This window comes from Melanaphis sacchari, unplaced genomic scaffold (assembly GCF_002803265.2).
Source record: "Melanaphis sacchari strain LSU unplaced genomic scaffold, SCAv2.0 Contig27_pilon_pilon, whole genome shotgun sequence".
NCBI lineage: Eukaryota > Metazoa > Arthropoda > Insecta > Hemiptera > Aphididae > Melanaphis > Melanaphis sacchari.
Window position 1 is genome coordinate 66119 of NW_020271152.1, and position 16410 is coordinate 82528.

At 23.6% G+C, this 16410-nt stretch overlaps 1 protein-coding gene across 5 annotated transcripts in view; it reads right to left on the reverse strand.

The window, feature by feature from the left end:
• LOC112595472 (afadin) overlaps positions 1 to 16410 on the reverse strand; it is a 60028-nt gene that overhangs the window by 28741 nt on the left and 14877 nt on the right. For 4 of the 5 annotated variants that reach the window (XM_025340701.1, XM_025340699.1, XM_025340700.1 and 1 more), the window contains exons 3-7: positions 12694 to 12892; positions 12481 to 12590; positions 12236 to 12401; positions 10090 to 10373; positions 9858 to 10011 (exon numbers count right to left, since the gene is read on the reverse strand). In XM_025340701.1, the coding sequence (XP_025196486.1) occupies positions 9858 to 10011; positions 10090 to 10373; positions 12236 to 12401; positions 12481 to 12590; positions 12694 to 12892 (913 nt within the window). Of the gene's footprint in view, positions 1 to 3649; positions 3687 to 9857; positions 10012 to 10089; positions 10374 to 12235; positions 12402 to 12480; positions 12591 to 12693; positions 12893 to 16410 lie in introns of those variants that run through there. The other variant, XM_025340706.1, reaches the window with a different exon arrangement.

Consider the following 16410-nt stretch of genomic DNA (forward strand, 5'->3'; position numbering starts at 1 on the left):
TTTTATCGCTTACGAAAATAAAAAATATAAAACTTTATATTGCACCTAATTAATGTAACTTGAATGTAATATTACTAACCGATCATCAAAAAAAAATATTACGAGCATGTCTGTATAATTAAATGAAACAAACATACACTTTAAACTTTTAAATAAGTATTTTAAAATTAAAGATTTCATAGGTGAATATACCTATATATATATATATATATATATTAAATCGTAAAATATATTAAATTTAAATAATTTTAGAAAATATATTTTATTCATACTATACAAATTTATAGATTTTTTAATGGTAAATGCGTATTACTGAAGCAGTTGTTTTATTATTTGGTATGCTATCTAACGGTTAAAAAACCAACTACCCACATTTGTTTAGTAATAATAATAACCGTAAGACAGCAGTACAATTTTCATATATTTCAATATTAAAAACATTTTATATTTAATTAAATAGGTGTTTGCAGTAAGTAAGAATTCAAATAAGTATGTAATGAAAAAAAACAACTTAATAAATTATTTAATATTTTAAAAATCAATATTAATTAAAATTTATTCAAATTTGTTTCCAGTCATATAATAATTTTCGTAATAATTTTAATTATTATAAAAACGTGTAGAATTTTACGATTCATATTTTTCTTTATACCATGCTTATCAATCAATAATCAATCTTTATCCATGCATACACTATTAACATTGCAATCACATTAAACATAAAACTTTAATACCCTTAAATTTTGATTAGACTATTACTATTAATATTTAATTTAGAAAACTTAATATTGACCTAATTTTTTTTTATGCAATTGGTACAAAAGTATTTAACATTAAAAATCCATTATTAAATTTATAATAACAAAATCAATGATAAATTATAAGTTATAATCATATATTTTAATCTACTTAATCTACCTACTTAGAATTTATAAAACTAAATATTAGTCGCACCATAATCATAAACAGATAATATATCCGTAACAAAATTACTTAAAACAAATAAATGTAAAATACATGAATAAAAACTGAAGATATTAATCTACTTTTAGGATTACCTCTGACCAGTAAAAAATTTAGGAACACATTTTTACTCGCATTAATGTAAGACTAGTTTCTACTTCCTGACCTTAAAATGACCCAGGTGACGTGCACATTATAAACCCATTAAAATAACAAGAAAATATACATTAAAAAATTATTATCTTCAATAATATAAACACATAAGTCAAATCAAATTATTGTTAATACAAGAAAATATTGTGTGCCTGATAAGCATTAAAATAATTACGATAGATCCACATACAAAAAGGGTAGAACGCCAAACTAACTGGTTACAAAAATAGAAAATTACAAATTTCTTGGAATAAAATATCGAAATAATTTCAACAATTCTAAATAATTTGAAAAGTATTAAACCTGGCACATAATTTACACGTTTACAAAGGTCTATAAAGATAAAGACAATGCCGATATTTGCTGTTCACGCAGTAAATTAAAATTTCACCCGAAAAATAATATGGCTACGTTGACATTTTTCAATCTAACAACTGAACAGCCAAAAAGTCTACTGTTAATTTTATTGAAGGAAGGTTTACATTTAATAAGTTACGTCAACTTATGTGAAAGAATAAAAATACATTTGAGTAGTGTGAAGCGCCTTGATTATAATCGTCAAGAAACGATCCAATTTGGCGAATTATGAATCGTGAACTATACAAAGTTAATGCATAATTAAACCTTTACAGAAATAGTGAATTTGGACCAAAACACAAATGAATAATATAATACATACTCAGTGACTAAGGCTGTTATAAATGTAAATAAATAATGAATTAAAAGTATCTTTCAAATATAGTCAATAAATAAAAGTATTAGTGTTTAATAGTAAATTTTAAAATTAAAGTTTATAACAAATAATAATGATTGTGTAATAATGATCTACTCATAGACTTTCAAAAATTTAATTATCTGTTCACATAAAAAAGTATACATAAGATCCAAAACAATTTCTTATTACAAAGATCTTAAAAACATACATAGTAAAACTAATACACCAAAGAAAAATATCCATTAAAGTAAAAATTCTAAATTCTTATTATAAAATGCAAATGTTTTGAAGTATCATAGTTCTATTATTATATTTTTTCACAATATCTACACGTTCCAAATAGATGTCATACTTTTCGATTCATTTTATTTATTTAAAATGAAAATCAATTAGTTATATAATATTATTGTTTGACAGAAAATAATATTTCGTAGTTTAATTACACAACTAAATAATCTGCAGATTAACATTGGGTCGCAAACTCGCAAATACAGTACTATTCCAACCTTAAGGAGTTTTTTTTATTAATAGGTTTTTATTTTTATTGTTGAACATTAAATATTGTAGTCTAACTAATATGTTTAGTTTTAAGTTGTTTTTTGTATATCAAAACAATATATTTGTGATCAATTTGCGATCAATTAGTGATAAAAAAATCATATGCAAATATCTAAAAAAAAATTCAGAAGGAGATTAAGTAATACACTTAGATATAGCTACATAAATAATAAACCGAAAATACAATAGACATTAAATACTAATTATGCTAACACTCGCGTTTTTCTATATAGCAGGGGCACGCGGTTAACATCGGCCGTTAGCCGTTTATACAACAAAACCACAATCATATATATATAAAAAAAAAAAAACAAGCCATGTGTACAGAAAATATCGGAAGACATAAAACAAAAATAAGTAACATACACACTACTTTATCGACGTCTTGTACATTTGTGTATTCTTTCCAAACTACGCGACGACTCACAAACGAACAGCGACCCAAAAACTATATTACACTGTACCTATATTATTAAGAAAACAACATGACAACCAAGGCATGTGTAAATAAACGTAATATATACTTTTCTAAATATAACCCTAGTACACGTATTATAATATTTTAGGGACAAATTGATTTAAAAAATAAAACTAAAACTAAAGCAAGAATGTTATAATATTGTTATACATAATTAATATGATGTATTAAACTTATAAGTATATTGTATACGGAGTGATCTATTTAAATGAATACACTAATTTTCAGTCGTTAGTTATTATTGAAAAAAATAAATATTTTTTTATAGTTTGAAGTATTTATGTTAACACTGCATTTTCACAAAAAATCTTATTTTATACTATATTTTTATCAAATAGCTTGTACGTTTCAATTTATATTTCACAATCAGGAAATTCAGAATACTGTTTTCGGATGTTTATGAACAATAGGTATAGATTATAGAATATTAAACCGTTTTTAAACAGCGTAATGAACTACTGCCACCGTACCCTCTGTCATTTTACACCGTTCATCTAAACTTTAATTTTCTATTTATAAAAACCCGTTTTCAATATTAAATATTTGCAAATCAAACAATATATTGTTTCTGATTAAAAAATAAATAAAAAAAATGAAAATTATTTTTTTTGTAAAAATATAGAAATAAATATTTTTTTTACAAAATAATTTCTTCTTAGAAAAATTAATGTAGCCATTTAAATAGATTACCCTATATATCTGTATCATAAAGATATGACGACAAAACGGAAGCACGCGCAAACGTGGCTGTCTTGTCGACGCATTGCAGTCATTTTCCTTACGTCGTATACCCCAATCCATCATGTTTGAAGTGTTGTCGTCGTTGTCAGGGTACAAACACCGGGCGAGAGTCGTGTGAACGTTACGTACGTATACAAAATACGGAGGCGATGACAATAAAAAAAACCTTGACCGTACTACACTTAATAATAATATAAATAAAAATAATTATTATGATACGATTAACAGCGGTAACACAAAAACCCGGTACGAGTCGGAATTTCGGATTGACAGCGCGAACACTTCGTATACCTACATGCGATGATTATATTATACATATATTACAAATTTTACAGTACGGAAGAAGGAAACTCGATTCACGATGTTGCGGTGAGACAATCCCATATTAGAACGCGACAAGGAAAAAAATTTATCTCTTCTCGCACCGCCCAACATAACTACGCGATATTGTTATATTATTGTTATAGGTTCAAAACGACACCAGTGATGGTGGTTCGGAATGGCATGAAGTATATACCTACTTTGTGAGCGAGCACAATATTATATGATTTTATCATACCAATATTTTACGTTTTTACAAATTAATTTCATTATATTTTGTAGATTATATGAGTCAAGAAGATTGTTTACGAAAATTGATTCGGTAAAAATGTGGTGACATCGACTGAGTGAGACTACCGCATATAATTTATTTATTTATAGCTATTGGCTCATTTTATTATATTTCGTTTGTATTATTATTAATTATAATTTATAACAGACTTATCACGAATCCCGCGGCACGAGCGCGTCATGCGAACCGATAGGATACGACAGCGTGACTGAGGAAATCTTCAGCTATCGGCGCACTCGTCGAGGACAAGGACTTTCCCACTGCGCGCTCTAAACTCTGTAAACATGCTAACCACTATATACGACTACCGCCATTGACACACATACCACCACATTATTATCCCTTTGACGTATATGTATTATACATAATAACATAAAAAAAAAATCGACACACAAGGACAACACTATACGGCTTCTGATTTGCCGATTTATTAAATCCGTACCCTTATTGTCTTTGATCGTTCAATACAAATACGTTTAGAGAAAAAAGTCATTGGTCGTACTGCAATCTACAATTTACAAAATTCCAGTATAGTAAAAATTTCTCTCTTCATAATGACGATTTGTAAGTTAACTTTAAACTTAAACAATTTATATGAATTAGATATTTTACATAATTATGTTAAACAAAAAAACCTTTTTTCTGGGGAATAGTTATTTGGCAAAAGGTGCAATTCAATGAAAATATTATTTTTTTTTTTTTTAAGTTTTCCCCGAGTATTTTGATAACTATTAGTATTTTATTTTCGTTTTGATTTCCCTTCCTTCCTAAAACAAGTATAAAATAGATGTAATTTGTTAGAAAAGACTATTCCCTAAATATTGAAAAATTATTTCCACAAACAAAAAATGTATTGTAAAATCAATACGTTCAGAATCTAATTTTTTAAGGGTATTCGGTAAAGTGTATTAGCTCCTAAATTTCAAAAATCGAAAGTAAAATTACACATAACCTAATCTTTTTCAAAACAAAAAATTTATATACATAAAAAAATAAAAAATAAAATTGAAAATTGTAGCCAAAATATGAATTCTGCAACACTATTTTGGTTACTTTCGTGATGGCCAAATTTTTAATAAAAGTTAAATTTTAATAACTGTTAACTAAACATAGTAATGTCAATATAATGTTCTGTTATAGGTGTATTAAAGGGTAATGAAAATTTTTAATTTAAAAAAGATAATCAAATGGGTATCGTTTTGCTGTGCATTAAGTATCGAGTAAATCAATATTATAGGTGTATTTAATTTGAATTCAAGGATATATTATCATTGTGAACAAAGAGCGATCCTGAGCGAAGACTATATTTCGTCAACCTATATTACATATGTTTTTTAATATAATAGCTATTAAATCTATTTATTTTATTTTTAATATTAGAAAAGAAAGGTTATTATAGTTTTTTTTTCCCGAAAATATTGCATTTTATTATTAGATTTACATTAACACCATATTATACCAAATTATACAATTCAAAATTTAATAACTTATCTCTGTCAATACCGTAAAATAGTTAAAGTAGATTTATAGTCTAAAATATAAATAAATGATACTAGTATCATAAAAAAAAATCAAAATGTCATTGTGTATTATAAAATTCATAAGAATTGAATGTACCTACATAAGAGTTTTAAGTTTCCACGAATATTTTTAAACTATGGCAAAATAATTAACGTTATTTATCATTTGAATAAGTAATTTCGTCTAAATTTGGACTTATAATGTCCATGAAAATAATTATCTTAGTAAATATTTTAAAATTCATGGTTTCAGACTGAACTATACTTATGAAAAATTGAAAACTTATATAAAAACCATAAGTTTTCATGAATTTTTAACTACAAAATAATTTTCAATTTTAAACAATTTTGATAAATTTCGTTAAAATTCTAATTTCAAATAGGTACATATAAAAAAAATATTGTGACTATAAATTTTTGATATTTTTTATTTTAGTAATAAGACTACTTATTAAGAACTTTGCATTTAATTAGTAAGCAGTTTTAACTATTCATAAAACTTGTTACTGACATTTATAAAAAAAAATTTTTTTGGAATTATAACAAAATTAAAAAATTAATTTAGAGAACATCTATAAAGTGTAAAAATTGCTGTGTTTCCTTAATTTATTACATATTTTCATCGGTTTAAAAAAAAAAAAAAGAGAGAGGAATTTTTAATTTTTATCTAATAAAAGTACAAACTATATCCGATTTTCTATCCAAAATCATTCTCAAAGTTGAAAATCGAAGCATTTTATCAATAACTTCTTATAAAAAAATACATATTATTCCAAAATCAATACATTTATTCCTCCGCTCCGCTCAGAATCTAAAGACTAAAAGTATCTAATCTATGACACTTATTTGTCATTAGCATAATTCCATTAATTTAACATAGTTGATTAGTTTTTTTAAATATATTTTTATTTCCCACGCCTTTGAATAGTGTTATCAAATATTTTAAACAAAATGTGTTAGGTAAAACATTTCATTTTTAATTTACTATAATTATTGATTATTTTGTCACTCTACGAGTTTAATGACTTCTAAGCATTTTAAATTAATTATAATGCTGAATATATTACGCTTATCTAGATTTTATTTATACTGGCACATATATTAGATAAACCTTTTAAGGATTATTTCATTATGCACGACTCTAGACATAAATATTGTAAAATTGACATATATATATATTTTTTTAACTTCTCAGTTATTTTATTTCTTAGTAAGCCACGTTTGTTTCATTTTAAATTCAAGTGAATTATCTAATCTAAACAGTTTTTATACAATTTTATCAATTTTTACGTTTATAATGCAGTTTTGCAGCTATTATAATATACTGGCGAACATAAATCGTAAATTAACCCAACATTATGTATTAAACACACGTAAATATTCTCTTGTCTAAATACATTGTTGCAAATTAAATTTAAATGTACCACACATCAATAACAACTACAAATTAAACATCTATAGATAATTGTGTTTAGATTTAAATTACACTTTAATCAACTTGTATTAAATGTATAATTTTTATTATAAATACGAATCATACCAATAATCAATTTTTAATTTTGCATATTGAGTTTAATGAATATACTAATAACATATTATTCCCTATAAAAACTTTAATGTTAATTGCTATATATTTAAACGAAAAATACCTCGTGAACAGGATAAAACTCCAGTCTAATTACGACAATAATTTCACTTCCATGAAATAAATAATTTTGTACTCGACAAATAAAAAACTTTAAATCTATAATAAATACTATTAATTTAAAATTTTTATAACAAAAGTAACATCGGTTAAGCGAGAAACCTAGTTTAAAATTAGATTATTATTTTCGATAAATTAAAAAATAAAGTTTATTCAATCTATTATACCTACTTATTTTATTAAATTTTAACAAAATATATTGCTTTTTTTACTATTTTACTATTTTTTCATTATAGCAAATAAACTTTAACATTCGATACTTAACAAAATCTAAAAAAATGAAATTTATTACATATAAATAATAAAAAATTCAAAGAAATCAGCTATCTAATAGGGTTACGAATGTATATCGTCATCGAACAAGTCACAATGATTTTGAGCGGAGACGATGTGTAAGCCTCTATACATATCTTTTAATGATCGTTTACAATTTATGTATATTAGGTACTCAAGTGCCGGCTTGTATAACCAATCACTAAATATTAAATGAATCCATAGTGAGCTTAAATGTGATTTAGTTACTCATTACATAAATCAATTTTTAAGTAACCCGGTATTAATACAGTAGTCTAAAAATATTTTACCCAAAAACATCGCAAATTTGATATGATAATTTTTCTATTTCATTAAATATTATTGTTATTAACTTAAATCAATACTAATGTACAAAACACGGAGTAAATATGTCCACAGTAATATTGTGAAAATATTATTGTGTATAAAAAATACATCATGTCTAAAAAAATATCTAGGCAATGCAATTTATATTTTTGGAATAAAATTAATATAACTTTAACTTTTCAAGAAAATATTGTTTTTTTTTTTTCTTAAAATTTGTAAATATACACAAATATTTATTTGTATATATTTTTATATAAACAATTTTAATAATGATCCTGATTTATTAATGTTTAATATGATTTTAAAAGTTACTTTGAAAATAATTCAGTTTTAACAAAAACAAAATGCTCTCTGCGTGAAAACTATACAATGTTAATTATTACGTGGTTTCATACATGAAGGAACAGAAGAAACCATATAATGAAGAGACATTTACACGAACAAAAAACCGCTCACTGGAGATACAATTAACAAGTATGTCATTATTTTTTTTTTCGGTACTGTTTTTATATGAAATACGTAGTTGACAAAAAAATAATAAAAATACCTAACTAGAAGAATTAATTTTACTTAAAACAAAACACAACATTTTTAATAACAGTTGAATCTTTAAGTATATCAAAAAAAATAACTACAACAAAACTTAATAAATAGGTAAACACAAGCCCGTCAATAAAAAACTAATACATTCTCCATAACATGGAAAAACATGGAATCTTAAATATATTTTTGGTGATCGAAATTGTAACGTGAAATAGTTAATAAAAATTATCCATAAAATCGAATAAGGATTAATTATTGAAATAAATGAATACTGATGTTATTCTTTGGTTGCCATGACAACTGTAACAGTTGGAAAAGAAAAATCCAACCAATTAACATACTCGTATATTAAAAGAATTACTCGGTTTAAAATACTACTTTCAATCACCTACCCTAAAAAAAATTAAAAATTTTAGAAACCACCCTAACATTAATATATCAATTTTTCGACAAGCTTTTTTCCTTAAGACATGGATAACTACTAGCACAATTTAAAAAAGAGTAAATAAAAATAATAAATAAATTCGATTTCTAACCTATAGATAAGAATACTTATATATTTTTCAAGCTCTAATTAATATCTAAAGAAGAAATAAAAATAATATTTTAAAACCATTAGTTTCTTGATTAGTTTAAAATTTAAAAGCCAATCAAGTGAGAACTATGTAGTATTATTAAATATTAAAATATCTAATCATATTCAAGCTATTTAAATTTCCATTTCAAAATCTTTACAATATTTCAAACTGATTCTATTTAATTCCTTAAAAACTGTTTTAAAAATAAATTTCACTATATGATCTTTAAAATAATATAACTCTAAATGTGTGTAAAAAAGTTTTAACAGTTATATTCCTCATTATTTGTATAAGTTTTATCAATTCAGTCTAATATTTAAGAAAACAACACAAAATGTATTCGGCTAAGCTGAAATTTAATGTGTTTAAATTTTGTAAGACAGAAACAATACATACACATTTATATTTATTTTATTTAGTTAAGTTATAACTTAAATAATTTAATTATCACTGCTTATTAAAAAGTAGGATCAATTTTCATTTATATGAATTTATATCAAATTAGATATTGTATTACCTATTGGCTATTGGTTATTATATAATTATTGAGGATAAATTTATCAGAGAATCTTATTTTTAATACATACTAAAACTGATAATTGGTAACCTAAATTATTTTAAACTTAATATTTAATAAAAAAAAATAATAAACAATAGTGATTTACTCACCTCTAGTTTGTGGATGATTCATTAAAATAGCTAATGGACACTCATCATCATCAAGTATATATTCCCTATTATTGTTGTTGAGTATTTCCTTATTCTCTGAAATTCCATTGTTCAACCCGGAATTATTTTCATTTAATGTGATCGCATTGTTAACCTATGTTCAATTATAATTAAATATATGTAAGATAATTTATACATAAAATTTAAACATTTTATAAAAATATAATTATACCTGAACAAGACAAAAATTGTGAGGATCCACTTTATCTAGACCATATTTAGCTAACATTTCTTTAACAACTTGTTGGGCAGTATCTCTAATAGATAATAATAGAGTTTTATAAGGCACATCTCTACATAGGGATTCACCATAAATTTTGAGAGTGCCACCTGTATCAGGGCCACCATCTTTACTTCGAAATGCTTGTAATTTTCTTTCTAATTTTTGTTGACGTCTGCGTCGCATAACTGCTTCTGGATTAGAAATTGATCGAGTAAAACTTGTTTCTGGTAACTCTAAAATAAATAAATCATACATTAATTTTGAAGTTAATATAAAAAACCAAAAACGTAGAATTATGTTACAAAATATTATCTATTGCACATTTACATTATATAATTATTATGAAATCATTTTCAGAATCTTTTTTATGGTTATAACACAATTACACACCTTTTTCCTTTATTCATTCAAAAAATCACTATTTGATTACACACTAGTGACATTGAGAGTTAATTTGAAAAATAAGATTGTTTATAAGTATAAATATTATTTGTATGAACTTTAATGTACAGCCCACAGTGAAAATAAAGAAGAAAGACTATACTTGAAAGTTATGCAAGTATAATAATTTATAAAATAATAACAATAATAAATCTACATTAAATATTATAACACTATTGTTGTATACATATTCTCATTAACATATCTAAATTTATCTTGTATAATATTCAAAAGTCTACCAAAAGTTATGATTTAGTCAAAAAATAATAATTATGTTGACAAACCATTTCTAACCAAACCTCTACAATCGTTATTTGTTGTCAATCCTAATTCTGATTTGGGAGCAAAACTTGTGAATTAATGATCAATTCTCAAGTAAATAAATATAAGATAAATATTTTTAATATGACCAATTCTGAAATTACCAATTTTAAATTTAATACATGTTATTTATACATACACAAAATAATAATGTATATAATATTGAACATACTATTTTATTTGATGCACAATCGGATAGTACTGTTATTGAATTAAATAGTATCAAAAGGCAATCAAGCTAAACAGTTTTTGTATACCTAGTACTAAATTTATTATTGAAGTTATAAATAATATTAACCAGATCAGATTAATAAGAAACATTACATACCAAACTTATTTTATTTAAAATTAAAATAATTAAAAAACTTGAGTAAATATTAATAAAGTACCAATTTCACGTGTACTTATGTATACCTAATTTAAAATATGAATATAAAATTATATTATTAACATAATAGTTATATACAGTTGAAAACTCTTGTTTTTTAATTAAAAAATATGCATAAGTATAATAAGTAGAAAATAAAGTGTTTTTATGAATAAAAAAATATTTAAATATTTTATGAATAGAGTAAAAAAAAATAAATAAATATATATATTTATTTATAAATAGGTATCAAACTATTTAAACAAATACAAAACATTGAATAATATTAAATATTATAGATAACTTTTCTTAAAAACATTTAAAATAAAAGAAAGTCAACTAACATAGAAAAAACTTATCAATCTTTGACAATTCAAACACCTACAAAGAACCCTTTAACAATCATTACTGTTGTCAGCTACAGAATTAATTAAAAAATAAACACATATATATATTAAAGTCTTAGTTATTGATTATTATAATTAAAAAAGTACATCAGTTTCAAAATAGACATAATGAAATATTATCGTTTATTATAATAAAAATATAATGGTCAATGATGTGCACATTACAGTATTTAATTATATTTGATACATAAATTTAAAATTAAGGTTTAAATATTTTAAATATTAGTTATTTAAAATATGTGGAAAAAACCACATTAACAATGTAAACAATTGAAACTTTTTTTTTTAAATTATTTACGTTTTAATCAATTAACTTTTAATATTCTATATAATATTTTGATTTATAACCAACAGTTAAAGTATCATCACAGGTTCTAAGGAAAGTAAATTTCATATTATATTGAGCATTTGATGCGCTCAAGACAAAAATTAATTTAACTATTATCAAGATTGAATAGTTAAAAATGAATAATATTGCAAGAAAAAATTTTTACTTTACTTTACCTAACCAAACCTTACTTTATATAATATGATAAGTCGTAAGATAATAATAATTTACCTGTGTATAGTTTTTCAGCAACACCAGCATCATTTTCATCATTTGGACTCAAACCATGACTTTTAGCTCGATTCAGTTTTTCTTGCTTTTTCAACTGTTTCTTTTCTCGTTTTGATAGCTTACGCTTAAAACTTGATCCCGCTTCTTGGAACGTCCCGGCAGGCATCTTTAAAAAAAACAATAGTTAAATGTGTTAAATTATGACGAATAAGTACTAATATTTAAAAAACAAAATAAATATTTACATTTGTTTTTTCATCTATTCGACGTAATAAAAATCTGCCTTCGCGATCGTCTTTATGCCAGTTCAACTGTACTAATAATGGTTTTTCATCAACGTTGAGTTTTCTTTCGTCTACATAAAGAAAACAATTTAAATATGAACATTTAAATTTAATACAGTAAATATTAATAACAATATTTTATTTATATATATATATATAAAACAAATGAATTACCTCCATTTTCGTGTATTTCGTATAAAGCGTACTCTGGAACAGATAACATTCTCATATCTGGTCGAAATTTTTCAATAAGGGTTTCGATAACTGCCTGTGACGTTGCGTCAGATGCAACACGAATGCACTTGGTAGCAACTTTTTGACCCGTTCCAGGTTCTTGAAAGTAAAATCTCATTACACCGTGGAAAAGCAATTCCTGCAATTCAAAAATAACATAGTTATTTGATGAGAAATTTTTAACATTTAATGTAAGAAGTTTTGTACCATTATATACCTATAATGGGTATGTGAGAAATGTTACGAACACTTTAAAATGCGTCATCGCGGCATGCAGTGGTTCTCAATATCGAACAATGAATCATTACCGTGTCACATTACTCATATTATTATCATTACTAAGTAAGTTTAAAATGATATTCTTAATAAACCAGTTATATTTAATAATTAATATTTTTTTTGAATTGTAGAAATTCGTAAAATTATATAAATACTTTTACAATGCTATTTAAACTGGTGGGAGAATACGACACCATACCTATTGACTATTGTTTCAATGAATGCTACATTATTTTAAATATACCTTACTAAAACCACCTGCCTATAGTTCCCACGGACAAACTTAAAGCAACAAAATACATTACTACTACACATAACACGCTAATAACTGACAATAATAATAAGACTACAATATTAGTAGTACGTAAAACAAAAAATTGTCATATTATAACATAACTGTTATTAGTACAGAAATTCAAATAAATGTGTACATGTTTATTGTTTGATATCATAATAAATGTACACCAATTTTTTTTATACTAAGATCCACTAGAATTATATTGAAGTAACACGTGAATTGTTTAATCATATTCTTAACAACTTTTAATAACAACCATATCTTATTTAAATATTTTCAAAAAACATATTCATACATAATAATACATTGACTTAAAGAATCTTATAACAAATGACCTCGTTAAAAATTAAACATTTTAATACAACCTTAAATTATACTAAAACAAATAACAAAAATGTTATTTTTCTACTTTGATACACAATTATTATATTTGATAAAAATTATAAGTTAAGTGCTTACTACTTTAATGATAAACAAAAAATATGAATGAAAGTCCTATTCATCAGCAAATTCCAGTGATTATAAAATATAATTTACGTGGGTGTATTCAATGGTCAAATTTTAATACGATGCTATGGGTTTAGTTTCCAATACAATGATAATTATTTATAAACGATTACTTACAATGAAATGTTTAACTGTGCAATTTTTTTTATATTATTGAGATCGGATTAGTTCAATAATTAAATACAATGCTGAGTCACTATATTCCTAAGATATTTTATTTATGTACATGACTCAGTTGATAATAAAATAAATATAATAAATAAACAAAGCACATTTAAGAAAATAAAGTAAAAATAATGATTTTAAAAAAATGTAATAATCATTTCATATTAATTCATGTTAATAAGTTTAGTTTAAATTAGATCAAGTTAAATATTTAAGATAATAAAATATTTTGTAAATTAATATTATTATTTATTTACATAAATCATTACTAATAAAAACTACATAATTTATACTTTTTTTTTCATGTGGTTAAGTTGTTCAAAAATTAATTTATAGTTTATGCTGACATTTTAAATTTCCTTGTGCATTTTATAACCCAGATAAGCCATTTTACATTATAAGATAAACTGCACAAAATGCTGTTACACTTGGTTTTTCGCACTTGTGATCACGTACCCAATTATTGCTTGCAAATATTAAGGTATAGGTAGTATTTCATACGCTATATTAAGTTATCGATAATCTAACCAAGTATAGGTACAACATTTATAACAATTACACAATCTTGCTAAACTTCGATGTAGAAGAATGCGACAAGGTTAGAGTGTACACAAATACGACATCAACAATGCGATTCGTAGTATTATGAATTATATTTCATTTCTCTTGACTGTGTCTTCAGTACTATACAATGTGACACATCATTGGAAATCAGAACATTGTACACAATGAATGTGTTCAATGAAATTTATATACATATTACGTATGTGAGTGAGTGTATACACACATACACACAACCATGTTAAATCGGATGAATGACCTGAAACGTGAATAATATATAGAATGTCTCTTTCACCGTTGTATTTATCCATTGAAACTTCTCCGATAATAATTAACCATGGACGTTCCGTGAGCAAATCCCGGTCATCTTCATGCCAACGTGGAATATAGTAGTAACATAAAAAATAACTGGTTGGTCAATGCAGTAGCAAATTAATATCTTGTTAATATTATATTTAAATTTTAATATTCTAAATAATTCAACTCAAAACTATGCGCAATTCAGTAATAATAATAATAATAATAATAATAAAACAATAAACATAATTATAAAAATTATAATAACATTTATTTAAGTTAACATTTAAAACAAAATTAAATTGATTATTTAAAATATAAATGTATAAATATATTTATTATATTTATGTAGATTGTACAAGCGTGATTTATATAAAATACAGATGTCCAACAAAAATTTAATATACAATAATAACATTATTATATATATAATAACATTAACCCGTTGGCCTACTAAATTAAAATAATATTATTTATAAGTTTTTATTTATTTTTTTGCAAAAAAAAAATTATAAAATTAAAGCATTACTAGCCATCATAATCAATAAATTTTATAATAAATATCTATATTTGTAAGTAACAAATATTCACTGCAGCTATAATAATTAAAAGGCATTAATTGTTTTTACTTATAATATTTCAGAGATATTGTACCTCAGAGTGTAGTCGTACTAATCAGTCCTACTATAGGTGCTTCCAAAGGACATATCCATTTAATACTACTTATTGATATTTTGAATGAATAGTTTTTATAAATAAAACTTAGTTAAAAACAAATAATTTTCTGTTTTTTAAATCTCGTATTTTCTCATACTGCGAAAAGAAACTTAAAATTAAATTAACTAAAATAAATAATAAATATGATATTTTATTATGCAATTAAGTAATTAAGTATTGTTTAAAAATACATAGGGAAATTTTTAATTTCTACAATTACTCTAATATAACTAAATGCTTTACTAATTAAACAATGCAAACTTATAACAGTAAAAAAAAAAATTCGAAATTGTTATTAAATCAAATATCATTTAAGATTTTTTTCTGTAATGTCTCTTACATTTTGTATTTATTTTTGAAATCATTACTTTCATTAACTCTGACATATTACTGTACTATTATAAAAATTAAGTAAAAAATAAAAATGTAAATGAGTAAAGGTTACTTTATAACCTATGAACATCACAACAATTAAATACATTTAAAAAGTATAAATCATATGATGTACCAATAGCTGATAAAGATAAGTATTTTACAAAAAAAAATAGTTAATTAATAACAATGTCTTTTCTAGATTTTAAAAATATAATAACTCTTAAAATAAAATATTTTATAAGCTAAAAACATGAAAAATTATAATTTATTACAATATAATATTAATTTTATAATATAATAACTCAATTCACTGCAATGTTTATAAAAACTAGAATTAGCCAAGTAAAGCACATAACACTTTTAAAAATTATTGAAATAAATAGCAATAAAAAATATGTAACGACTCACGAGGAATTTGTATTTTTTAATGTAATTTTAATTACAATGAAAAACTTAAA